At 46.3% G+C, this 26,773-nt stretch overlaps 1 protein-coding gene across 5 annotated transcripts in view; it reads right to left on the reverse strand.

The window, feature by feature from the left end:
• The window catches only part of DZIP1L (DAZ interacting zinc finger protein 1 like), a 40,370-nt gene extending 14,788 nt beyond the window's left edge, over positions 1-25,582 (reverse strand). The window contains exons 1-9 of one of the 5 annotated variants that reach the window (XM_034995504.1): positions 24,991-25,075; positions 22,111-22,182; positions 15,546-16,127; positions 13,129-13,213; positions 10,044-10,165; positions 9,195-9,356; positions 6,219-6,347; positions 2,025-2,087; positions 658-798 (exon numbers count right to left, since the gene is read on the reverse strand). In XM_034995504.1, the coding sequence (XP_034851395.1) occupies positions 658-798; positions 2,025-2,087; positions 6,219-6,347; positions 9,195-9,356; positions 10,044-10,165; positions 13,129-13,213; positions 15,546-16,073 (1,230 nt within the window). In that variant the 5' untranslated portion in view covers positions 16,074-16,127; positions 22,111-22,182; positions 24,991-25,075. Of the gene's footprint in view, positions 1-657; positions 799-2,024; positions 2,088-6,218; positions 6,348-9,194; positions 9,357-10,043; positions 10,166-13,128; positions 13,214-15,545; positions 16,128-18,864; positions 19,776-21,928; positions 22,183-24,740; positions 24,952-24,990 lie in introns of those variants that run through there. The other 4 variants (XM_034995487.1, XM_034995496.1, XM_034995471.1 and 1 more) reach the window with 4 other exon arrangements.
• Between the last annotated feature and the right edge of the window lie 1,191 nt (positions 25,583-26,773).

The raw sequence follows: 26,773 nt of genomic DNA on the forward strand, positions 1-26,773 counted from the left end.
CCTCTGATGGCAGAGACACCTCTCCCCTGACATGCAGCTCAGAAGGGGGAGTTGAGCCTGGACTAGGTAGAGAGTTATCAACAGTAGGTGAAGTGGTCAGTTCTAGGAGAGAGGTGCTTCGTGAGTAGGTGACTTTTCATCATACTAGTTTGTCTGACAACCTCATCAGAGGCAGTTAATTTAGGAAAAGTGTATTGGCCAGGAAATTATGTCTGAGAACGCACTGAAAGAGCACAAGCTTTGCATTGCACTGCCTGGCCAGGGCTGAATCCTCCCCCCACCCCGGCCCTTACAGGGTGTGCTCTGTGGACTCCTCCAGCCTGTTCCATCATCTGTCACATGAAGATAGGGGGAAGACAATGTCTGCCTTGAAGGGCAGTAGTGATGTTTAAATGAAGTAATAAGACAAGTATCAACCAGGTGCCGGCCCTTAGACAGTGTCTGGTGTTGGTGTGAACCTAGTAACACTGCCCCTCAGGACAACAGGGGCATCTTCAGCCTGGAAAGAGACAGGCTGCATCCTCATCATCCTTTTCTCTCTTTAGAGAGTCTCACTAATGAGACCACTGCCAGTGAGTCCCAGAGAATCAACGGAGATCCTCACAGAGAAGAGGTCCAGGGGCCCCGAGGTCCAGCTGGGAAGAGGGACAGACCTACCATCTCCTCCTGGGAGGCGATGAGTCTGGCTTGTTCCTGGAGCTGGGTGTGGAGAGCACTGATCTGGCGCTGGGACTGGGCAGCTGCTTTCCTCTGATCCTGAGACAGGGAGGCCTGGAGCCTCTCATTCTGCTCCTGCAGCTGGTGGGCACAGGAGACTCAGTCAGTCAAATGTCACAGGGACCCCTGAGTGCCCAGTAGCTGCAGGGCCTGCACCTGTAGGCAAACCGCTGACCGCGGTTTTACCTGAAGTGGGGTAGCGGGTTTCCAGACCTGGGCAGGTGGCTTTCTAACAAGATGGACTACTTTCCAGTTTGGGGACATTTTCAAGCTGTGCTTGAGGGGAAGCAAGAATTGGATGCAGGCCCCTAAGATCAGGGCAAAAAGGCTCTCTGTCCAGCGTGACCACCCACTGAAGGACAGTCAGATAACCTGAGGCCATTCAAGAGTCATCAAACGGTGTTTTTAGGTAAAAACAAAAGGTGAAGAAAATATGGTCCCATGCTTTTGTAAGAGTAGAAAGAAAATGAGACTGTTTTCTATTTGCATAAAGAAACTCTAGGAAAATACACAAGAGAGCAGTATAAGTTGTCAGCCAGGGGGTGGGTGTTGGGGGCGGGTGGATGGAGATGGGGGGAGAAGTGAACCCTAATATATTTCAGTGCATTGTACTGAGTGTGCCTTAATAGCTTTCTTCTGCTTTTGGAATAAATTGAACTGTATTTCCTATTTTAAGACGTTTCAAATAAAATAAAACCGTCAGATGGGAATTACTGGAAATGGGGGCATCTATCACGCGCCGGTCTCTGGTCTGAGCACTTTCATCTTCTGTGCTTTCTGCCAGCAGCACCCGGGGCTCTTGTTAATCAGCTTCCTCCTCAACTTGCTTCCTCCTCAGGGGCATTTTCAGAGAAGCTGTTTTCTCATCCTGAGGCCTGCTGCTCTCTGTTCCCTGGTCTCAGTATCGGAGACCCTCCATTTGGGCCCCCCCAAACGATGGCTGAGGCTCTCTCCTGGGTGGGGTGTCAAAGGGCCCAAACACGAAATGACCAGGCAATGCAGCTGAGGTTTCCAGCACAGCTCTCCGTGGAGGGCCTGAAGGGGCCCCTGCTTAGGGGACCACACAGTAAAGCAGATGTTGGGCTCAGAAGAAAAGGCCCAGAGGCCCCTACTCCTGGCCAGGGAGGCTACTGTCGGCTCAGCTGACCCCTTCCGTGGATTGACTGGGGTCAGCCGCCAGGAACACATTCAGCACCAAAATACCAGACAACCAGTTTGAAGGGGGTAGTGGTGGAGGATGGGGATGCTGTAGGATAAGAGGAGGTCTCAGGAGACCCAGCTCCCCCAAACCACCGAAGCGGAGTTACCTCTTGCTTCTGAGCTGCATGCTCTCCCTGAAGTTCCTTCATTTTTCTCTTCCATTCTGCTTTCTGAAAAAGATAAATGTTGTCAAATGGGCCTCTGGATACCAGAATATGTTATAAAGCTACAGGAATTAAAAAGTACTGGCTCATGATTAGGCAGAGTAGTGAAAAGAATAAAGAGCCCAGACAAAGATGGGGGTGGGAAATGGAATCTTAGTCTGGGGGAAATAGATTATTGACAACTGGAGTTCAAACAGGTGGTTAATGCCTAGAAAAAAAAAATATATGAACTTGAATCTTCATTTCATATCTTAAACCAAAATAAGTTTTAGGTGGGTCAAAGATGTAAACTTAAAAAATGGAAGTGACATCAGTAAGATGGTACCATTGGAGATTCCAGCTCTCAAACCACCCACAGATGAGGATTCCTTTATGGGAACCCAGGAATCCCCAGCTGAGAGTTTCTAGCACCTCAAAGGCGCAAAAAAACAAACAACAATAACAACAACAACAAAACGAGAATAGATGCATTCCAGAGAAGTTTCACTTTATCCGCATCAGCTCTCTCCAAGGTGGCACAGCTCAGTGCCAAGAGAGACGCCCCTCAGCCCACAGTTTTTCCCACGGAGGAAAGTGAGAGCGAGTGAGCACCCTCTGCCCCGGCCTTACAGGATGCTGCCCAGGAGGCCCACTTCTGTCCCACCCCTCTCAGAACTGAAGGACAGGGCAGAGCAAATCAGCCTGTGTTGGTGGCACAGGGATCTCAACAACCAGCCACAGCTCCAACTGGCTGGTTTGTGGACACCAGGAGGTGTAAGATGAGAAGTATTTATATGCAACCAATATTAAGTTGTTATCAGCTTAAAACAGACTGCTATAACATAAGATGATTTATGTAAGTCTCACACTAACCACAGAAAAACCTATAGTGGATATGCAAAAGATGAAGGAATCAAAGCATGACCACTACAAAATAAAATCATCAAACCAAAAAGGAAGGCAGCAAGAGAGGAGGAAAGGAACAAAGTAACTACAAAACGGTCTGAAAATAATTAACAAAACGGCAATAAGTAAGTCCTTACTCACCATTAATTACTTTAAATTTAAATGGATTAAGTTCTCCAATCAAAAGACATAGAGTGCTGAACCGGTTAGAAAAACAAGATCCAGCTACATGGTGCCTACAGGAGACTCACTTTAAGGCCATACATACGCTGAAACTGAAGGGATGGGAAAAGATATTTCATGCAAACTGTAACCAGGACAACAGGGGTAGCTATACTTCCATCAGGCCACAAAGGCTTTAAGTAAAAAACTGTTACAAGAGACAAAAAAGGTCACTATATAATGATAAAGGGGTCAATTCATCAATATAACAACTGTAAATATATAAGCATCCAAAATCAGAGCACCTAAATATAGAAAGCAAATATTAATACAACTGAAGGGAGAAACAGCAATACAGTAAGAGCATGGGGCTTCAATGGCCCACTTTCAACAACGGATAGATCATCCAGAAAGAAAACCAAAAGGGAACACTAGACTTGAAATCACTATAGACCAAATGGATCAGACAGATGTACACAGAATATTCCATCCAAAAGGAGAACCACCTATGGAATGGGAGAAAATATTTTGCAAACCACATATCTGACAGGGGGTTCATATACCAAAATATAAGGAACTTCTACACCTCGATAGCAAAAAAAAAAAAAATTAGTGGACAAAGGATCCAAATAGACATTTCCCCAAAGAAGGCCTACAACATCATTAATCAGCACAGAAATATAAATCAAACCACAATGAGATATCACCTCATACCTGTCAAGACGGTTATTATTAAAAAAAAAACAAAACAAAATATAACAAGTGTTGGTGAGGATGTGAAGAAAAAGAGATCCTCATACACTGCTGGTGGGAATGTAAATTGGTGTAGTTATTATGAAAAACAGAGTGGAAATGCCTCAAAAAATTAAAAACAGACTTACTCATTTCCCCCGGATATCTCCCATGTATACATAAGATATATTTGTTAATAAACTTGTTTTTCTGTTGTTAAAAAAAATTAAGGGGCACCTGGGTGGCTCAGTCAGTTAAGCATCTGACTCTTGATTTCAGCTCAGGTCATGATCTCAGGGTCATGGAATGAGCCCCACATGGGGCTCTATGCTCAGCATAGAGTCTGCTTGTCCCTCTCCCCCTGCCCCTTCCCTCTCTTGCCCATGCCCTCTCTCTCCAATAAATAAATAAATAAATATGTAAAATCTTTTTTAAAAATTAAAAACAGAACTACCATATAATCCAACTTCTTGATATTGATCAAAAAAAAAAAACTGAAATCAGGATCTCAAAGAGATACTCACCCTCCCATGTTCATTGGCAGCATTATTCACAATAGCCAAAATAGAGAAACCTAGTAATCCATTGAGTGATGAGTGGATAAAGCAAACATGGTACATACATACACTGGAATACTATTCAGCCTTAAAAAGAAAGGAAACCCTGCCCCAACATGAATGAGCCTAGAGGACATAATGCTAGGTGAAATAAGCCAGACAAGAAAGACAAACACGGTATGATCTCACTTACGTGTGGGATCTAAAATAGCCAAACTCATAGAAACAGAGAGAGAATGGTGGTTGCCAGGGGTTAAGATGGGGAGGTTATGGTCAAAGGGTACAAGGTTTGTTATGCACGATATATTATATACTTAAAATTTGCTAAGAAGGTAGATCTTATGTTGTGTTATCACCACACACACACAAAGAAAATAATAATAATAATAATAATAATAAAGAGGGTGGGAGGAAACTTTGGGAGGTGATGGATATGACTGTGGCCTAATGGTTTCAAGGGTAAGTACTTATCCCCAAACTCACTGAATCGCGTACATCAAATACGTACAACTTTTTACACAACAATCATACCTCAATAAAGAGGTATGTATGAATGAAGGAATAAATAAATAAGGCCATAAAGGCACTAAAAGGGAACACAAAAACATTTCTTTTTAAACCTCAGAGTGGCCATAAACAAAAGATTGATAATTTGATCATTTTGACCACATAAACATTATTAATTTCGTATGGCCTAAACCACGATGAACAAAATTGAAGGAACAATGGTGTGGGGAAAATAACCACAAGAACAGGGGCGCCTGGGTGTCTCAGTCAGTTAAGCGTCTGCCTTCCACTCAGGGCCCTGGGATTGAGCCCCGCATCGCATCGGGCTCCCTGCTCAGCGGGGAGCCTGCTTCTTCCTCTGCCCTTCCCCCCTGCTCATGCTCTCTCTCTCTCTCTGACAAATAAAGAAATAAAATCTTTTAAAAAAAAAAAAATAAATAACCACAAGAACAAGAAAGAGTTGGGTTAAGTTCCATGTGTCATAGAAACTCTCAAATTGGTAAGGAAATCCATAGAAAATGAGGCAAAGGATGAGAACAGAGGTCATAGGAAAAAAATTAGCTTTTCTTAATGTGAAACTTGTAAAACATCAAGCAGTGGAAACACTTTACTGCTGTCAGATGTTAAGCTCTCTCTTAACAATCTTACAGAGCACAAACAGAAGCACAGCCTGATTGAGTGACCAGGCCCTTCCTTGTCATGGAGTGATCAGTGATGCAGACCATATGTAGCTGGACCGTTGTAAGATTCGTCCAGTGCTGGCCAGAGCCACCGCGTGCCGGCTCAGGAGAGGGACTGGGCTCCAGCCTCTCTGACTCCATATCCAGGGGCCTCACAGTGGCAGCATGAAATCGGCCAGGGTGGGAAATGTTACACTACGGAAAACAGCAACTGCTACAGATTAAAGCTTTGTTAGGCCCAGAGAGTGGTTGTTGGATATTTACCATCACCCACGAGACCCACCCCAAATGCCTTCAAAACAGGAGACTATCACACTTGCTGAGAGTTTCAACTGGGTTGGAATCAAAATGAGGGTAAAGGTACCCAGTAAGGGACATAACTGTATGTGTTTTGGAAAGATCCCAGGCAAACCTGATATTGCACCCACGTGTATCACCAGCCTCACCTGAGAACCCTAAGAATCCGATCCCATGCTTTCGTGCATTGGCAGAAGGTCTGCAAAGATAAAACCTGATGTCTTCCAACTTCCGTAAAACCATAGAGCAAAACTGAGAAATTTTATTGAAAGCAACATGGCTGGCTGTGGGGAAATGGGCAAGAGCCATCAGCTCACCTGAATGTCCATCTTCTCCCTCAGGGCCCGGAGCTCCTGAGTCTGCCTGAGTCGCTCCTCAGACTCCTCATCCCGCAGTGACCCGAGATTGGACTCCATCACCCTGTGGGACTGCAGCGCCTGCAGTTTCTGAAAAGCCAGGACACGGTCTTACTCAGATGAAGATCTAATCTTGATGTTGTCTTTTATACCTTGAGCAACGTCAGAAGGGTGCACCTTACCCCACCAAACTCCCGCTTGTCCTCAGCAGACATCTACGTGCCTGCGCATACTCACACAAGTCTGCATTCCCCTCCACGAGGGTTCCCCTGAGAGCTCAGTGCTTACTCGGGAGAAGCAGGTGCCCCGTGGACAAATAGAACTCGAGAGCAGAATTTCAACTGCACTGAAATCCGGCTGTACCCCAAACCCAGAGCTCGTCAGACATTTCTGCCCCCATTTCCTCCTCAGTCTCCAATAGGCTGAAGAAAATCAGACTCTTAGGGGCTTTGGGAGGGTCTCATGCACTCTGGACCATTCCCTGAGGACTCCTGTCCCTCCTCCCACCAAAAAATGCTGGCTGTCACCAAGACGGCCTGGCTTGGCCTGGCTTGGAGTTGTGTCGCCAATACCTAGTGATTCCTGAGCTAGCAGTGTGTCATCTGAAGGAAAGGGCACAGAAAAGGGGATCCAAGACGAGGGGCCTTGCCACCTATGGTTATATTTTTAAACATATCACTGCTGCAGTCACAAAAGTAAATTATCTCCATCTCTATCACTACACAAAACCCATAAGCCCCCTATTAAAGCTTTAAAGAACTGCAAGTCCCTGAGTTTAACTTGTTATCTTTCTTGCTCAGCTTTAACTCTTCTCATCTGCTAAAGCAGTATTGGGTATAAATGTTAACCATTTCTAATTGAGTATTTTCATAGAGTCAAATGCTTTTTTAAGTGGATGCACAACCCTCGGCTTCTGATGTGTCATTTCTGTCCTCACACCGATGCTCAGACAACCAGAGAGCAGGCTCTCTCGGCATTACAAACCTTCATGGTAATTTCCATTCAACTAGGGACTCCTTTGGCAGCTGGATTTACCCTACATCTTACCTAAGGTTCTTTCTGCAGCTAGGTAACTTAGCCAGAGTAAGCTCACAGGCTTTTGTATCAAAGGGAAAATTTTGAGGAGAAACATCTTCGAGAAGTATTTCCCTCTCACTGGCCCTCCTAACAGCAAGGGGAATCTTGTCTTACGTAATGAGATGGACGGGCTTAGTGTTATTCACACTCATTGTAAATGAAATCTTATCTTTTTCTCCCCCAAATTAGAAAAAAAAACTAACAAAATAATTATCCAAATACACTGAGAAGTGTGTATCCAGTTTGGTTCCTATAATAAAAGTAAAATCATAAAATGTCACTTGAGAGGAGATGGGGGAGACATACAGACATAAAAACACAGCACAAGCAATCCTATAAAGGAAAGACCAGAAAAGTGATGTTCCAGTGTAGGAAAATGTGATCCAAGTTAAAAAGAAACCATGGATGGTAAGAATTATGTCCTCATTCACCAAAACTTAGAATTTCTGAACCAAAGTAAGCCTCCAACCTTTGCTGAGGTGGTTTCTAAACAATAAATCCAAATTCAAATCAATACCTATCAAATATCTAGTCAGCTAACACCATGTCAGGGAGGAGTGGGAGTCAGCAGGGGTGCAGGCTTGCTCAGGAATGAGGAGCATGGAGCTGGTAAGAGCATGAGCTCCGTGTGGTGGAGCAGCATCTTGTCTCCCACATATCGTCCCTGACCACACTGCAGGAACATTTAGGATGGGAGGGCTTGGGCCACTATAGATAACCCCCCACACACACACACACACACACACACACACGGCTCTCATCTCAACCCCACAGCCTTCCCTTCCCCTGCTTCCCATCTCAGATTGAGATGATGGATCACCCAAGACTCCACTCATATCCCATGACAATCTCCTTCTGGAAAAGTTCTCCAGGTGTTTCTTTAGCAAAACATAGAATGATTGTGAGAAATGCTACCAGGCAGTTCATTTTCAAAAACAAGAGAAGATTCTCCTTGATGTTAGAAGGATCAACAAGAGCTACATATATTCTGAAAATATTTCTCCTCCAAAACATTTTCCCTGGTATGGTTTTAGTCATATAGGTTTATATGGGAAGATGCAGTCCAGGGATAATAACCTTTAATAGGTTTTCCTGAATAAACTTGACCGTATACCCAGTAGAAAAGCAGAGGCTTTGAAGTTTAAAAAGTTAAGTTCAAATCCCTGGTCTACCTCTTAGTAGCTGTGTGACATTGAGCATGTTTTGGGGCCTCAGTGTCTTCCCCTGTAAAGGAGGAATGATAATAGTTTTCTTTTAAAGAACTTTAAAAAAGAATAAGTAAACAAACAATGTACCTACTTTGAGAATGTTATGGTTGTTCTATTGTTGTAAGGATTGAAAGTTATTGTAAATAAGGTGCCCCGCACAGGGGCTGGAAACCAGTAAACAGAGTCAGTAAATCTTACTATTCCGTGTGATTTCCACAGACCCCAGCAGAGCGCCTGGCAGGTAGGCAGCACTCAGCACATACTTGAGAAGTGCATTCATTTAAATATTGCCTCATATCTTGTCCAGTGATGAAAGAAAGCCCTTTGCAAAAATAAAGATAATGTCTAGGGAGTTGTTACTATATACCAGACAATATTAAGTGCTGTCTGTGTGCTAATTTAACCCTTCCAGCAACCTATCTAACAGAAAAGAAACTGAGGCACAGGAAGGTTAAGTAACTCGCCTAAGGTCACACAGCCAATATGTGATAGAGCAGGGATTCGATCCCTGACACTGGCCTCTGGTATCTGGCCTCACAGTATATTAGCCCCCAATGGCAGATGAAATAAAACTAGCACAAACTAAGAAATAAATATTGAGAATAAACAGTTCTTCAGCAAAAGAACTTTGAACCCCTTTTGTGTTGGGTACCTCTTCTAGCATAGAGTTGTGGTTGGCAACACTTTTAAATTCATCCCAAAATAATTTTTTTAGCTTGTCTATTTCCTCATATAGCTTGGCCCGCTCTTTTTCTTTCCATTCATCAAATTCTTTCTTAGCTTCTATTTCCTTCTGACGGGTGATCTCTGCTTCCTGGAAAGAAAAGCAAGAACAATAGAATCATTAATTCCACATTTTGGCAAATATTGACTGAGAAACTGCTGGGCCCCTTGTCTGGGCAAGTCACTGTGGAGAGCCAAAGCACATTCATCCCACAGTCCCCACTGTTTGGACATGGAGGGGGCCAAGTCTTATCCGAACTGTAAAGTCCCTTGAGGATAGGGACCCCGTCTTTTCTCCCTCTTTGTATTCCTGGCATAGTTGGTGCTCGATAAATGGGTGCTGAGGAAATGAATGAAGAATGACTACATGAAGAAAGGGGTGAGGCAAGTTTACATACTTTCATTCTACAATTATCTACTAAGTACGTCCTCGAGACTGCACTTTGGAGTTTATCCAGTCTTTGTTCTCAAAAAGCAAACCAGCAGGGTAGTGTAAGAAGTTAACATTCTGGTTCAAATGCCCTCACAGTGTGCTGAATAATGCAGGAGAGTGCAATTCTCGGCTCTACTTTTGGCCACACAGATCTGGAAAAATAGTTGAATTTTCCTTCCCAGCCAGCCTAAGATCATTTGCCACACCCAGGAAGATGCCACCCTGGCGCTGACTCCCAGCTGCAGGAAACCAGCTAGACATCTGGTCCTGTGGGAGACAGGTGCCTCATGGGTCTCCTGGGTAGTCCACGAGGGGGTCTCCCCAGAGCTTCCTCTCCAGGCCCACCTGCAACTGCCGCTGCCTCTCCGCCTCCCTCTGGGCTTCCAGCTCCCCTTGGGTCCATTTTAGCTTGGCCCGCAGCTCTTCTAACACCTCCTCCACTGGCTGTTCCTGCTGCTTCTGCTTCCCTGTGGGGTCCATGCAAAGACAGGGTGGCCAGTTTCAGTGAAAACGTGAATGAAGTGTAGTTCCTCGCCTATGCAATCAGCCACACCTCAGGCTGACACCAGCTATGCCATTTCCACTGGACACTGACCGCGGGCAAGTGACATAACCTCCCCGACCCTCAGTTTCCCCAAGTTGGAAAATGGAGATAACAGCACCCAACTCAGACTGTTGTCTTGAGGGTGAAATGTGATAGTGCAAAATGCTTAGCATAGTGCCTGGCCTGACTGCTCACTAAGCGTGAACTATTACTGTCATTGAAAATAACCATTTTGACAGTCCCGACACACACAAATGTAAACGGGAGATGGGTAGGGTAACAGAAGCAGAATACCAAACAGCACGCGCACAGTGATTATTGATACAAAGAACCTATCAGTGGATCCTGACAGCCATCAGAGAGGAGTTTAACATAGTGAAAATAATTGTAGTTTTAAGTTCACTTTGTTCAGAAATACAGGATAGTATTAAGTTTCAAATGAAAAAAAAAAAAAGCAGCATGTATTATAAAGGAAACTTTCAGCCGAGGTTGTTTTAAGTGTATACTTTCACTTTTCTAAGATTAAAAAGAAAATGAATTATAAGAGAACATTCTAACTAAACCACATACTTATAAACCAAGAGTTACTGGTTAATGAAAAAGACACCAATTGTACTTGAACATTTGTTACTTTTTAAAGTACCTTTAGTGCCTATTAGACAGATAGCACCATTATTAAAACCCGAAGTGAGATATGGTTTTCCTCAGACTGGACTTTTTGGAAACGCTTAAGCAATTTTTAGATGTGGTAGAAATTAATTTGGGTTAACAAAGTGATTTGAGATGATATGAAAAAGGAGAGCAGGGGTATCCGAAAAGCCAGCTGCCTGAGAATAAAAAGATCATGAACATTAATTTAGCAAAAGTTGCCCGAAGAACATATTTTCCTTCTCCTTCAGCACTTAACCTTAAGAAAATAATAAGGAATATGCACAAAGATTTACATACAAGAATGTAGATCATCATGTGATTTATAATAGGGAAATTTATGAGTAACCCATATAAAGTATGAAGTAATTTAATTGTGAAATAAATTATGATAGCCACAGGATGGGATACTATTCAGCCATTAAAAATCATGTTCTCCAAGATGACTGAATGACACTGGAAATGTGATATATTCTTAATTGAAGATAAGCAACAGGCAAAACTGCATAGTATAGGACTATATACGTACACAGAAAAATAATGACAGAGAACACACCAAAATATTAACTAGGTGATATTGTCCATGGTTTTTATTTTCACTTTTCTACCCTTCTGTATTTAAATTTTTCCAGGTCAAGGGACACCTGGGTGGCTCAGTCGGTTAAGCGTCTGCCTTCGGCTCAGGTCATGATCCCAGGGTCCTGGGATTGAGTCCTGCATTGGGCTCCTTGCTCAGCGGGGAGCCTCCTTCCCCGCTCTGCCTGCCACTCCCCCAGCTTGTGCACTCTCTCTCTCTCTCTCCGGCATATAAATAAATTAAAAAATCTTTAAAAAAAAATCAACAGACTTTTTTTTAAATAAATTAATTAAAAAAATAAATTTTCCAGGTCAAAGGCATTTTTTCCAATTTTTTTATTATGGTAAAATACACATAACATAAAATTTAGCATCTTAACCATTTTTAAATGTACAGTTCAATGGTATTAAATACATTCATAATTCATAATGTTGTACAACCATCACCAGCATCCACTTCCATAACTCTTTTCTTCTTGTAAAACAAAAACTCTGTATGCTTTAAATAACTCTCCATGGACCCTCTCCCCTGGGCCCCAGCAATCATCACTCTACTTTCTGTTTCTATAAATTTGACTACTCTAGGTGCCTCATATAAGTGGAATCATACTGTTCTTTGGAGACTGACTGACTTCACTTACGATAATATCCTCAAGGTTCATTCATGTTGTAACATGTTACAGAATTTCCTTTCTTTTTAAAGCTGAATCATATTCCCTTGCATGTATATACCACATTTTGTTTATGTATTCATCTGTCTGCGGACATTTGGGTGCTTCCACATCTTAGCTACTGTGAATAATGCTGCTATGAACATCAGTATACAAATATCTCTTCAAAGACATGTCTTTTTATCAGAAAAATTCATTTAAGAAGTAGAAAATCTGTTTTTCTTTAGCAGCCTCCAATGCAGAACCAAGAAGAATTAGATACATAATAAATGCATAATAATTAGGTAAATGGTGCTGTTTTAAAACTCTAAGTCTGCTCTTTGAAAAGGAAATTTAAATGAAAAATAAGAAAAAAGTTTTATTTAATGGGATTTTTATATTTATATGATTTACATTTTCATATTTATATTTATTTTACGTGTTAACAGCTATTTCTTATGAACCACAAATATGGATATAAAATATGCAAATCTCTTTATGTGGAAACATACAGCCTTGCTACTAGTTTTGGAATTTGAAATGGTAAAATTAAAGTGATTAAGTCATAATTAGCTCATGTACATACAAAAAGTCAAAGAACTGGTCTAACTGCTCATTAACCCCATTTAAGCCCATTCATAGTTAGCATCAGAGAATAGCAGATTCATAGAAGGCTGGAAGGTAAGGACCCTTCAAAGTCACGCCGTCTGACTGCCCCATTCACAGCAAAGGCCACTGAGACTCAGAGGGGGTGCATTGACTGTGGTCACATAATAGGAAGGGATAAAGCTAACACTGAACTTACCTGTCTGACTCCCTTTTTCTCTACACACATGGTCAGAAACCCTCCCAGCTCCACATGGGATGGATCCGCCTGTGGTGGATGGTGGGATCATCCCCTCCTCTACTGGATGATGAGGTCTGAAGGCAGCTGTGATGGTCTATGTGCCCCACACCCACTGGAAACCAGCCCAGACTCTTCCACGGTCCCAGGAGGGCCACCTGGACTCACCTCCTACTGTCGCACCTACATGCCGGCGCTGGATGTGGCCCCGGAGAAAGGTGGCATTCATGAATGTCTTGTCACACAGGTGGCACTGCACAGAAAGGAAACAGTGGTAAGTGCAGGATTACATCACCTGGCTCAACCTGGGGTTCTCCCAAATCAAAATTCCCATTTCCGTGGGCTCCCGGGGCTGCTTCAGAAATGAAGAATTTGATCTGAACACTGCCAGCGCCCTGGGGAGCTGTGAGCACTACCTAGGTATTTGAGGATACTAAGGAATTTTTGTTGGTTTTTCAAGGCGTGATGATGGTAGCGTTTATATTTAAAAGTGAGAGTCCTTGCCTTTTAGAGATACATACTGAAATAGTTATAGATAACACCATATGTCTAACACATTCAAAGTGATGCAGGCGTGGGGGCAAGCAGGTAGGGGAACATGTCCAAAACCATTGACCATGAGTTGATAACGATTGGGCTGAGTAGTGTACAAATGAAGATTCATTACACTACTCTCTCTTCTGTACATGTTTAAAAATTGTCATGATACAAAGTAAAAAAAAAGCCAATGTCCAGGGCTCGCCCCAGGGTTGAGAACCACCAGAGCAGAGGAGAACAAATAATAATATCTCTAATTCTGCTTCACTCTCCTCAAGCATTCAGACACCGCCAACCTATCATATCTTTTCACTGTAAAACCTCAAAACTTTTCCAAGACAACTTTGCAGGCTGTTAATCCTACTCAATCAGACTAAGAGGGCAGATTATTTGCTATCTTTACACAAATGTGACAAAAATTGCCAGTTGTCCCCCCAAAACACATTTTCCCTCTTTCCTCAGTAACCAAAACCCTGTTTTTTAGCTGGTCATGAGATTAATGAGAATAAACACTTTATGATCCAGCCTCGCTTGCCAGGTGTGGCCATGTGACTAAATTCTGGCCAATGACATGTAAGCAGAAGTGACTTACGCAACTTCCAGAAGGTGTCATTAAAGAGTCATGACGAGAGTATAGTAGCCACTCCTTCTTCTGACAACAGAACCCCGGTTTTCTTCTGGGGAATCACTCTGTCCCTTACTTTCCATCCATGGGCTTTGGTCCATCCCCAGCTCCACGGTGGGACATGTGGCCTAGACCAGTCACAACCCTGAATTCCTGGGTACCTGTGAATGGCTCCCAGATGGGTAGGAGACCCAAACACAGCCAAATACAAGACACGATGAAAAACCGGCCGGGTTTCTGGGACCAAAGTAGGCCTTCTATCATGCCAGCCTTGAACCTGGGAAAGTCAGATACTGGCATTGGTAGCCCAACTTGCTACCACACAGACAGAATCTTTCTGAGAATGGAACCCACACTTGAAGAAGAGTTGTCAACAGCTACAGAGACAAACTAAATTCTGGTGCCCATCATCTGATTCTAAGGACAAGCCACACCTGAGTCCCACCAGAGCTCTGGATTTTTCAGTTAAAGTAGCCAATAAATCCCTTATGGGCCTAAGCCAAGTTAAACGGCTGCTCTGGCATTTACAACTGAAAGGGTTCTGACCCTTTTTATCGTAATTAACATTGTATCGATTACCATTAGATCCATTTACATTGTATCATATGATTCCTTCTGTCCCACCTACCACCAAACTATGACTTTCTTGAACACCTGAGCCAGCATGACTTGTGCCTGCCTCCTCAGAGCCTGGCCCACAACAATTCATGAGAGTGCAGTGGTCCCCAGGCCACACTAGCCATGCAGATGCGAATGTCCAAACGCCACTCTGCGTAATGAACTGTCACTTGGTTGAATGATGGAATCACTTTTCGGGAATGGGCCTGGCAGTACCAGTCTCTTGCTACAGACTGATTCTACACACACACAAACACACACCTCTTACACACGCCTTTTTACATCACACTACTACATGCACACACAAACCCTTCAAACATACACTCACGCCCTCCATAAATACACACACCCTTACACACATATATGTCCTTCATTCACACACACACACACACACACACCGTAAATATATCTTTAGGTGCACACTTCACACACGAGCACACATTACACACCACACACTCTACATACATACACACACATACCACACACGGATGTATGTTCCAAACATTCACATGGTAGACACACATATCCACGCTGTCCTTAAACATGCACATCCTCCACACATTCACACCTGCACACCCTAGACATGCACCCTCTCCATAAACACACACACACATAGGCACACACAGATGCACACATATCCTTCAGATACACACTTGCCACACACACACACTGGAGAACTTGTTGAGACAGCTCTAACATCTGCCCCTCACCCCAGTAAGCATGGTCCCGGTGGTGGTGCCGCCCAGGCGGCCCGGTGACTGGGCCCACAGCCCTCCCCCTCCCCCACCCTGCAGAGATTCCTCACCGCGTGGTAGCTGTGGGCCCCTGTCTGCAGGAGCAGCTGCTGCAGGGTGCTGATCATCTTGCGACGCCGGCGGCTCTCCTCTCTCACGCCCTTGAGCTCATCAGCCTGGCGACCCAGCTCTTGCTGGCCGCGCTGCTGCTGGCCCAGGCTGGCCTGCAGCCGGGCCTCCAGCTGGGCGACGCTGGCGCTCAAGCAATCCTGGCAGTGCAGCAGGTACTCGATGATGAGCTGGGCCAAGCGCAGCACCTTGAGCAGCACCGGGTCCACGGGCTGCCCACAGCGGCTGCACGCCTCCCGGTCCAAATTGCAGAAGGTGACCCCAGTGATGTTCTCCTGCAGGGCGGCCACGTCCAGCTCCCGCGCCACGCGGTCCACGTCCAGGGCGCTAATGCGCCTCCAGTCCACGCTCTCAGAGCGAGGCTGGAACTTGAAGGTAGGGAGCGGGTAGGCCCCAAAGAGGGAGCCACTGAGGCCTTCAGCAGGGCTAGCCGGGGACTGCATGGGCTGAGGAAGCCCTGGACCGACCATCGAGGGAGGGTGCCACCAAGGCCACGGCAGCAGGCACAGGAGCTGAGAGAGGACCTGGAAAATAAGGAGAGGGTCCAAGTTGGGCAAGACACATCTGGCTGCACGTACAGTACACCTGGCCAGCGGGAGCCTCAGTGGGGTCAGGGGAGGGGGCTGTGCAGCAGCCGTAGGGCCCACAGGGTGCACTGACGCGGTGAGAGCTGCAGAAGGCCGGGTGTGGGCTCTACAGTCGCACGGGTGCGGATTCAGATCGCAGCCTCGGGCAAGTTCCTTCACACCCTTCAGCCTTCTGTGCATACTGGGAGATCACAGAGCCTACTTCTCAGGCTTGTGCTTAGGAATGAGGCAAGTGAAGCACCCAGCCTAGTATCTGGCACATAGGAGGTCCTCCTGCTAGGAATGAGGCAAGTGAATCTCCCCTCCTCTGTGCCCCGCGCCCAAGTCCACAGCGAGAGTCCCTGCCAGAGGTCTTTGTCAGAGGGAGGGGTCAAATGTCTAAGTGGGTCCTTCTGCAACCCTATACTGACCTCAGGATAACGTCCAATAACTCGCCACGGGAGGCAGAGCCTCCTAACAACCACCACACCCCATCCTCTCCTCCTGTCATTACAAGATTATAGTGGACCAGGAGTGGGCTACTTTCCCCAGGTGCCCCAGCTGTAAAGTGTGATCACAGGACTATGCTTCCTCTGGTGGGATGTGAGTAAGATGATGGCCCCCGCTGCCAGGGGCTGCTTAATAGAGCGGCCATGTCTCTGCACACAGGCTCTGCTCAGTCCGTGATGGTCTTTTTTTCAAACCTATTGGTTTAGAAAAGAGGTCCAATTTGTTCTCAAAAGACTCAGATTCTCCTCTCCACTCTCTTGGCAGACACAGAAATTGTTCTCTCTCTTTAAAGAGTAATTTGACAATAGCAATAGGATTTTAAAATGAACACACCACTACTAAGAATTATAATTTACCCTACAGATAAACTTACACAAGTGTGCAAAGGTGCTGTGCAAAAACTGTCATGTAGTGCTGTTTGTAACAGCAAAGTACAAGAGAAAATACAAGAAAGGGCAGTACAAAGTACAACAGGGGATACAAATAGTATCTCTATACAATGAAATACTATGCAGCTATTGATAAGAATAAGGCAACTATTCATGCACTGATACGGAGTAATGAGTGTGTGTCTATGTATACATATACATAGATACAAATATATACACACATATATATACACATATACACAGGTATTTCCGCATCTGTTTAAATGATAATATAATCACATATAATCATAATTTGCAAAAATAAAGATATGTACATCTCACATATGTATCCATCTATGTCTATCTACATATATCACATAGACATAGGTCTATAGATATATCTCACATTGGAATGGTTGCCTGTGAGGAAGGAGGGGAAATGGGGTGTGAAACAGGGATAAATAAATGAACAGATGGTGCATGGGTAGGAGATGGGTAGATAGACAAGCCTTACACAGATCGATGATGATAATGACACATGCATATAATATATATACATATATACACACATGAATGATTCATATTTGTTGCTCATGTGTAATAATAGTGAAATAAAATACACTGATTTACGATTCCTATATATGATTCATTGTCTATCATTTTGCAGGCATAGACTATGGTATTTCTAGAAAAATAAACAAGCTGTTAGTGATGGTTGCCTCTGGGAGTGGGAATGGAAGTCAGAAGACTTTGATTTTCCACTTTCCCCCTTCCTATACTATCCAAAGTCCTTCACATCATCATCTATTACTTCTATAATTTTTATAGAAAAAATACAACTTCTGTCCTTGGGGAACTTCAAATCTGAACGGGGCGACAAGAAGGACAGGTGACCCTACTTAATCACATTCTTTCCAGATCATGTGATTCAAACTTTTCAGTACAAGAGAAAGTCAGAGGGGAGAGAGGTCACTGACCTCACGAAGGGGATAAGCCTCATAGTTTGCAAAGAGGGGCAGGGCCTCCAGGGAAGGTCCCTGGCCTCCCGGAGCCCTCACCTGAGAAAGACCGCGATCGGCCTGCCCTACCAGCCCGCAGGGTGCCTGAGGCTTGGAGGAGGCGCAAGGCCAAGCACTCAGTAGTAACATCGGCCGCAGTGCCGCAGGCGCCAGCCTCCGTGCCAGACACAGACCAACTCCACGTGCAAACCTGCAAGCAGTTACCACTATGCCCGTTTTACAAACAAGAAAACGGATGTCTGGAGGAGTTAAGAGTCTTGTCCCCGATTGGGAGGCCAGAGTTGAAGCACAATTGGAGGTGCACCTGGCTCCAAAACTCGTGGACTCTGAGCATTGATTCTCGAAGCTATTTGTCCTAAAACTTGGCTTTGATCAGGTCATGACCCCTTATCCCTCAAACTCACTCATTCATTCACCCACTGCCCCCCCCCCCCCCCACTTACAGCATGCCTACTCGGGCCAGCCCCTGTGCCGGGCATTGGGGCTACCGTGGTATATGAACCCCACACCCGCCCTGCACCCAGGAGCTCAGCGTGGCCCCTTGTTGCCGCAGCACCATGTCCAAACCCCTTGGCCTGGCCTTGAAGGCTGCGCGCAGGCTGCCGCTGACCCACCTGTTCCATTGCAGCTCCCATGCTTCCCTTTCTCAGATACTCTTCCCCCAGACAGACACCAAAACCAAAACCAGCCAGCCACCTGCACCCGCATCATGGCCGAGACAAGATCAGCCCATTCCTACTTCGCGTGTCACGTTATTTAAACAGACCAAAAAAAGGAGATGGGAGACAGGATACTTACCATGCTCAGCTCCAAGCTGCAACTGTGTCTCTGGGGCCTCAGAGACAATTGCCACAACAAGCTATGCCTTGGAGCAACAGCAGGTTACCAGGCATGCTGTGGGCAAGGGTAACAGGACACCTGCTTCCTGTCCTCCCCACAGACCGGGAGCTCACCTAGAACTCACTGTTTAACTATTTAAGCTTTGGCCTCAGCTGTGTGCCCACAGTCCTCTCTCTAATAGTAAGGCTAAGAATGCTCCATCGGCTACTCTCTCAGCTTCTCCCACCTTTTTGAAAGTTCCTTCCAGCCTCTTCTGAACAGTTACTATCCTTTTACCCTTCCTTTAACACGGGGGGGTGGGGGAAGGAGGGGGAAGATGGGGCGTGGGCAGTGCCCCCGCGATATTCTGCTGTTCATTCATGACCCATCTCTCCCTGCACACTCTCCCTGAAGACGAGCTCACACACATACCCACAGCTTCAGCGACCAAAGGCCTGATTTAGGCTGAGCCTCAGCCACTCCCAAATCTCTTTCTTGCTGGCCCATCTCTCTCTTGGGACCTTTAGATCCAGCCTTCCAATACTGAGTATACCAGAAATTGCAAATCCAAATTCCCCCAGGGCCAGGAAGGTAATATTAAATGCAGGAAATGTGGCAAGTATAAGAAAAACCACAGTACAAGCTTGATGATAAAGGGCAATTAATCCCCTACCTTAGTGCCCAAGATACAATTAGGCAGCAGTTCTCAAAGTGTGGTCCCTGACCAGCAACGTCAGAGCATCAGCATCAGCAGGAACTTGTCAAAAATGCAAGTCTCCAGATTTATTGATTCAGAACCACTGTGGTAGGGAATGTTGGGGATTGTGGCAAAAGGGGGAGTGCATGCCCCGTTTAGAAGGGGCAGCCACCTTGAGGCACCTGGGGGGCACAGTTGGTTGAGTGACTGACTCTTGGTTTTGGCTCAGGCCATGATCTCATGGGTCCTGGAATGGAGCCCTGGGTCAGCTCCGCGCTCAGCAGGAGCCTGCTTGAGATTCTCTCCCTCTGCCCCTCTCCCCAACTTGTGTGCAGGCACTTGCTCTACCCCTCTCTCTAAAATAAATAAATAAATCTTAAAAAACAAAAACAAAACAGAGGAAGGGGCAGCCACCTCTGGGCTTCATCCATATGGGAATGGATTTTCTGTGTTCCTCACTGGCTAATTCCAAATTCACTAAAAAGATATTCAAACACCTTTATGAACTGTTTTCAAGCTACCTTTCTAGCTGCATCTCCCACTTACAATATTACTTGCTGTCCACACATTCTTATCTCTGGGCTATTTATTTATGTGCACTGTTTTTAAGTGTTTCATAAAGAATAACTCATGTAATCCTCAGAACAATCCCTCAAGGAGGTACTAATATTATCCAAACCTTCCAAAGAAGTAAAGAAGCTTGCCCCAGATGCAGGAGGCAAAATCCAAAACCACGTAGCCTGCTTACAGAGTCTGAGCTCTTAGCCACTAGGCCCTGCTGCCTATCGGTATAGATGGACCTCCACCACCTCCCCCTGCTCCTATTGCAGGTGAATGAGTGCCTGCTTCAAGGCCTTGCTCACACGTGACAGCCACCATAAATCGCTCCCAGGCCCACAGTCAAAATGCCCCACCTCTCCCCTGGGCTCAGGGCAGCACTGAGTGTACGCTCCTCTGAGCGCCTCGCCACACTCCGGTCTGTATCAGCGTGCTTATGCAACGTTCATTTATTCATCCCACCAACAAATGACTCCTGAGCCCCTACCAAGTGCCACGCACCACTCCCGGCACTCAGAATTGATGGTGACCCAGGCAACAGTCCCTGCCATCATTAATAAAACTAGTTACCAGCTCTGCACACGCAATTACAAGGCTTTCCATGCACTATCCCACTTAGTTCTCATTACAACCCAGCGTACAGATGAAGAAACTTGGAGGTGACCCAAGAGGGCAGATGACTTCCCACAATCATACAACTAGTAGTAAATGATGGTGTCTGGCTCCAGACTTCTCCAGAAAGAAAAATAGACAGAAACGACCATGCAGAGTGGTACGTGCCAGGGTGGGAGCTGGGACAGGGTGCAGCGGGTGTACCAAGGAGAGACCACACCAGGACATTCCTGTCTCCGTTCTCCTCCACGTCCCCCAGCTATAAGTTCCGCAAGTGCTGAGACCATGGCTTATTCATTATCTGTTGTATTCTAGCCCCTAGCATATTACTTGCAGCCCAAATTGCTATTGACCTGAGCAGAATTATCAAAATCTTAGACTATCTGCCTCAAAAGTCTATATTCTTAGGGATCTGGAGAAATGAGCCTATGAACCAGCAAGAATTAGAATAAAGAGTAAGAACAGAGTTGGGAGTCCTTAATTTGGACCCACTGGAGAGAAATGCCATTCAGACTTACTAAAATGCTGGATTTGTTACCATGTGTGTCCACAGCCTGATCCCACCGCTGCTAATGAAAGCCTAGAGTGCAGGAGCCCTTGTGGACGGGCTCAGGCTCATCAGCGAGAAGCCCCAGAGCCCACACTGACCATCAAGATATGGCTGCAGCCCTGAAACCCTCACATTTACACTCTGAGCACACTCTGTAAACACTGAGGATGGTGGCCCCATTCCCAGTTATACAGAATTCTGAATTAGGGATCTCAGTTCACGCGGTCTTCCTGAACCCCAGAAGCGTCACTCCTGTCTTCCACTAGAACCCCCAGGTTCTCAGAAGTCTTAGGGCTCTGGAATCCAAAGGTGAGCAGAACTGGGGGAATTTGAAGATTATGATAGCAGCCATCACTGATTAAGTTTTTGTGTGCCAGCCTTTAAAAGTACTATTTCTAGCCATTGTACAACGTTGTATGTAGTTGATTTGCCTCATCTGATAAACGTAGAAACTGAGGCTCAGAGAACCTAAGGGACTGGGCCCTGGTCACTCAGCTCCTAGGTAATGAAGCCAAGATTCAAGTCAGGTTCTGCCTGACTCCAGAGCTTTTGAATTTTGCCCATCTACCTCCCAATGATGATGATGATGACAGAGAAATTACTTCCCACCATGGAAATGACAGTACCTGAGATTTCTTGACCAAACTGCAAGAACTAAAACTTTACAGCAAATCACAACAGGATCAGTGCCGGGGACCTGAAATTCCCTCTATCTCCGCAGAGCTTAGCTGAACAGGACGCAACTCCACAGCTGCAGTCCAGGTTAGGATGGCAGGAGACAAAGCCCAGGGAGAGTGCGGCAGGTTACCTGGAAACCACACACCCCAAAGGGCAGTCACACTGTGCTTCTCCAGGCATCAGCAGACTGCCTTCCCCACATCTGGAAATAGAAACACAAGGCAGCATTAGGAAATCCAAAGCTGTGTTAACCATCTCTGCATGTTTTGATGGGGTCCCAGGAAGCTTCCCAATCTTAGACCAATGTCATGAATTAGTAGGACCCAAAAGAATGATATTTATGCTAGCATTCTAAATTTGCTTCATTGTTGAAGAGATGGTTTCTACCTGGGGCAATCCCACAGCCAAGAAAGAAAGAGAATAAAGAATTAGAATAAAGAGTAAGAACAGAGTTCTTAATTTGGACCCACTGGAGAGAAATGCCATTCAGACTTACTAAAATGCTGGATTTGTTACCATGTGTGTCCACAGCCTGATCTACCACCCTTGCTTTGCACACCCCCAGTGATGGGGTGTTCACCATCTCACAAGGCAGCCATCCCACAGCGAAACAGCTCCCGGAGAATTTATGGTTCTTCTGAAACCTGCCCACCTATAATCCGTCGAAGATAACTTGCGCAATGATCAACTAAACAACTGATATTTTTAAATTCTGATTTTTTAATATCAGTGGACAGCTAGACTATACCACCACGGCTGCCACCTTACTGTCTCTTTTGCTTCCTCAAGAATGCAACCAAGAGGAGCAGTTAGGGGAGCCAAGCTACCGAGGCAGCTGCCGGGCAATCATGGACAAGCCTGCCCTGGCTTCCCGAGCTACCCTCAGCAGTACCTGCCCTGGGGAGCCCAGGCTTGTCATTAGCGCTAATTGTTGTGGCTGCCAAGGAAACCTTCACACAATTTGCAAACAGGCTATGCACACACCATAGGTAAGGGAGCCCTACACATCCCAAAAGAGAGGAGAGTGACTCGGGCGCTCTCCTGAAACACCATCATTACAGATCTTCGATTTATTCTCTGATTCTGTTGTTTTCTAAAGAAAGGTGTGCCCTTTCCACTCCTTCTTGCCCTTCATGGGGTTTGCACCCATTGCTGGAACCATCAAGTGGCACACAGCTCCCCCTCCAGCTGGCTTCCATTCCCAGTAACTTTAAGGAGGGTTTTTTGTTGGTGGTGGTGGGTTTTTTTGAGTATAGTTAACACACAGTGTTATGTTAGTTTCAGATGTACAACTTAGTGATTTGACAAGTTTATACTTCATGCTATGTTCACCACGAGTGTAGCCACCATCTGTCCCCTTACATCACTGCTACAATATCACTAACTGTATTCCTTATGCTCTGCTTTTTATTCCGGTGACCTACTCCCTCCAGAACTGGAGGCCTGGACCTCCTTCTAAGAAGGTATTTTTAAAAGACAGCACCAACAGGTTGGTCAAAAACCCCTCTTAAGTTTTTGCCACAAAAGAATTTTCTTTAAACTAAAAATCGGGGCTAGGGCTTTGATTGGCATTGCTTAGGAATATTTCAGAGAGGAAGACTACAAATTGACGTGACCTGTCTTCCCAGGTGCAGAACTGTCAAAAATCAGCACTGCTTTTCACATCTGAAAGATATGAGTTTAGAATATACTGCTGTTTTCTTTCCCATGGAAGAGTCATTGCTTTTTGGTAGACTTTCTCTATCTTCAGCCACCAGACCCCCCCCCCCCCCAAATCCTCCCTAGAGGTGCATGGCCTAGCAACAGCTGCCATTGCAGGTAGTTAACCCCCACCCCCACCAGGACTGGCCCTCTCTGAAAAGGGCCCACAAGGAGGTTCAGAACAGCCCACCAAGTCACCCCCTTCCCTGCTCCTGTCAGTGTACATTGAGCCACAAGCCTTTTGACCGAACTCCAGCTTTGTGGCAGAACCCAGTTAAATTCCACAAAGGAATTCAGGTTTCTGTTCCCAACCTGAAGCATATAACTTCATGGGACCATTTTATTAAGTTGGATGATATCCAAAACTATTTGCACATGAGGAAGATGTCTCTAGACCCTTAGTGCTGACAGAGACTGAAAAAAAGACTGCTTATCAACCACTTGACTGGAGGACCGGCCTCTAAGAGGGGTTGTTCTCACTGGCCAGTCCTCAGCTCTGGGAGGCCAGGAGAAGGTGATGAGGGACCTCCCTGACAGAGGCAGTAGCCCACCCACCCTGTCTGCAGATGAAAGTGTGAGAGGCCCCAGTCAGAGCACCTCACACTCTCCAGGCCTCTCTTCAAAGTTCTTTTAAAAATCAAATTTTCAGAGACAACGGGGAGGGTGGGGCAGGAAGGCCCTGGGCCCTAAGGAGTGCTGGGTGAAGGGTAGCCCTGTCCAAGCCCTCCAGACCCCCTTCTAGATCCTTGTTCCGTACAAAGCAAGTCTCCCCTGGACTTTTAACTGCAGCCACCTCGAAAGAAAAATACCATTGCTGCCTCCTCCTAAACTCCAGCCCCAGAGTGCAAGAGGGACAAACCAGAGATGCCAATGTGTTTGTTTTTAAATCATCTCGTTACCAGAAGATCCCCTTTACCTGCAGAACTCAAAACATCAAGCCCTCCAAAACCATATTTACTTTTTTCAAAAAGTAAGCATCCAAGTCTGTCCACCCAGGGAAGCCCAGTCCTGGGGGTGCAGTCACTCCTGGTTCCTTCGGGGGGCGGGGGGGGTGGTTACCTCGGTCCAGAGCAGGCCGAGGGAGCTGGAGATGAGGGGCAGAACCCGGCGGTCTAGCGGCGGTTTAGAGGCCGCCCCGGAGTGCAGCTCCCGCAGCTCCCGAGCTGCACCCCTACAGGGCGTCCGAGCCGCTAATGTTTAACCTCCCGCGTCCCGCCGCACCCACGGCTCGGACTACAAGGGCGCTCCCCACCCGCGGCCCTCCCCGGGCCGAATTCCTGCCATAGTTTTCCCACGCGGCCCCGCTCACCTGGGGGCCGCCGGAGCCCGCGGGGCCGGCAGAGGTCCGGGGGCGCGGGCTCCCCAGCGTGGCCCCGGCCCCGCCTCCCGGCGCGCTACACCGCCCCGACCGCCGGGAGGCCGTTCCCGGAACGCCCGGCGCCACGCGGGCCGCGGATGCACCCCCAGGAGCGGGGAGCCCGGACGCCCTCCCCGGCGGGGACAGAGCCGGCGCGCCCACCCCGGTGCGGCCGACCGGCGCGCCCGCGGGCAACCGAGCCTTCCGCGCCAGCAGCTGGAGGCCCGGGGTCTCGCGCCGCCGGCTCCCGGACGGCCGCCCCACCTCGCCCAGACAGGGGTGGAGACTCTCCCCAGCGCCCCCGGGAAGAGCTATTTTTAAGTCTGTTACGGAGGCGGGAGGGAGGGGAAGGCCACGTTTAATCCGTCGGGAAAATCCGGGATCCAAGAGAGTGGCTCCCAGGCCTTGCCGAGAGGTCAGCCGCATGGAGCCCGGGGAGCTGGACGCGCTCCCATCTACACACACGCGCGCGCGCGCGCACACACACACACACACACACGCTAACAACAAAGGCTGGCCTCCTGGAAAGCTGGAGCAGTTGCAGAGCTGGTGCTTAAGGCAAGCAACCCCACAACCCCCAACCTGCTAGCTTGCCCTGCGGATCCAGCTCTGAAACCCAGGACCAAAGAACTCTTTCTCTCCTGATACTGGTCCCTGAGCCCTAGCCAGATTTACGGAGACCCAGATTTCTGGGATTTTTTTTTTTTAAAGGCCTTCCTCCCACTCCAGTCTCAATCTGCCACACTCTGTGTCTTGGGGCGGCCAAAGCTGAAGTGTGTGGGAACAAGTGTTGGAAGGATGTGGAGAAATTGGACTCCTTGTGCATTGCAGGTGGGAATATAAAGTGGTACAGCTGCTGTGAAAAAGAGAATGGTGATTCCTCAAAAAACTAACAATAAAATTACCATACGATCCAGCAATTCCATTTCTAGGTATATACTCAAAAGAATGAAAACAGGGACCAAAACCGATATTTGTACATGCATGCTCATAAAAGCACTATTCACGATAGTCAAAAAGTGTAAACAACCCAACTGTCCATCAGTATATTAATGGATAAACACAATGTGCTACATACATACAATGAACTATTATTCGGTCTTAAAACATAATGAAATACTGGAGCACCTGGATGGCTCAGTCGGTTAAGTGGCTGCCTTTGGCTCAGGTCTTGATCTCAGGGTCCTGGGATGGAGACCTCCCTGGGGCTTCCTGCTCAGCAGGAAGTCAGCTTCTCCCTCTGCCTCTGCTCCTCCCCCTTCATGCGCTCGTGGGCGTTCTCTCTCTCTCTCTCTTTCAAATAAATAAAAATTTTTAAAAATAATGAAATACTGATACATGCCACAATATGAATGAATCTTGGAAATATTATGCTAGGTGAAATAAGCCAGATACAAAAGGAGAAATGTTGTGATTCCACTTATTCAAGGTAACTGGAATAGTTAAATTCATAGAGATATTCCAGAAAGGGGAATAGTGGTTACCAGGGGCTGGGGCAGGGTGAGGGGACTGTAGGGAATAGGAAGTTATTGTTTAATGGGTACAGAGTTTCAGCCTGGGACAATGGCAAAGTTCTAGAGAAGAAGAGTGGTGTTGGCTGTGCAACAATGTGAATGTACTTAATGCCACTGAATTGTACATTTGAAAATAGTTAAAATGGTAAATGTTATGAGATTATAGATAGATAGATAGATATAGATATAGATATATATATAACCCCTATTTTTTAAATGGA

The sequence above is a fragment of the Mirounga leonina genome, unplaced genomic scaffold (genome assembly GCF_011800145.1).
Source record: "Mirounga leonina isolate KUSES-001 unplaced genomic scaffold, KU_Mleo_1.0 Mir_115, whole genome shotgun sequence".
NCBI lineage: Eukaryota > Metazoa > Chordata > Mammalia > Carnivora > Phocidae > Mirounga > Mirounga leonina.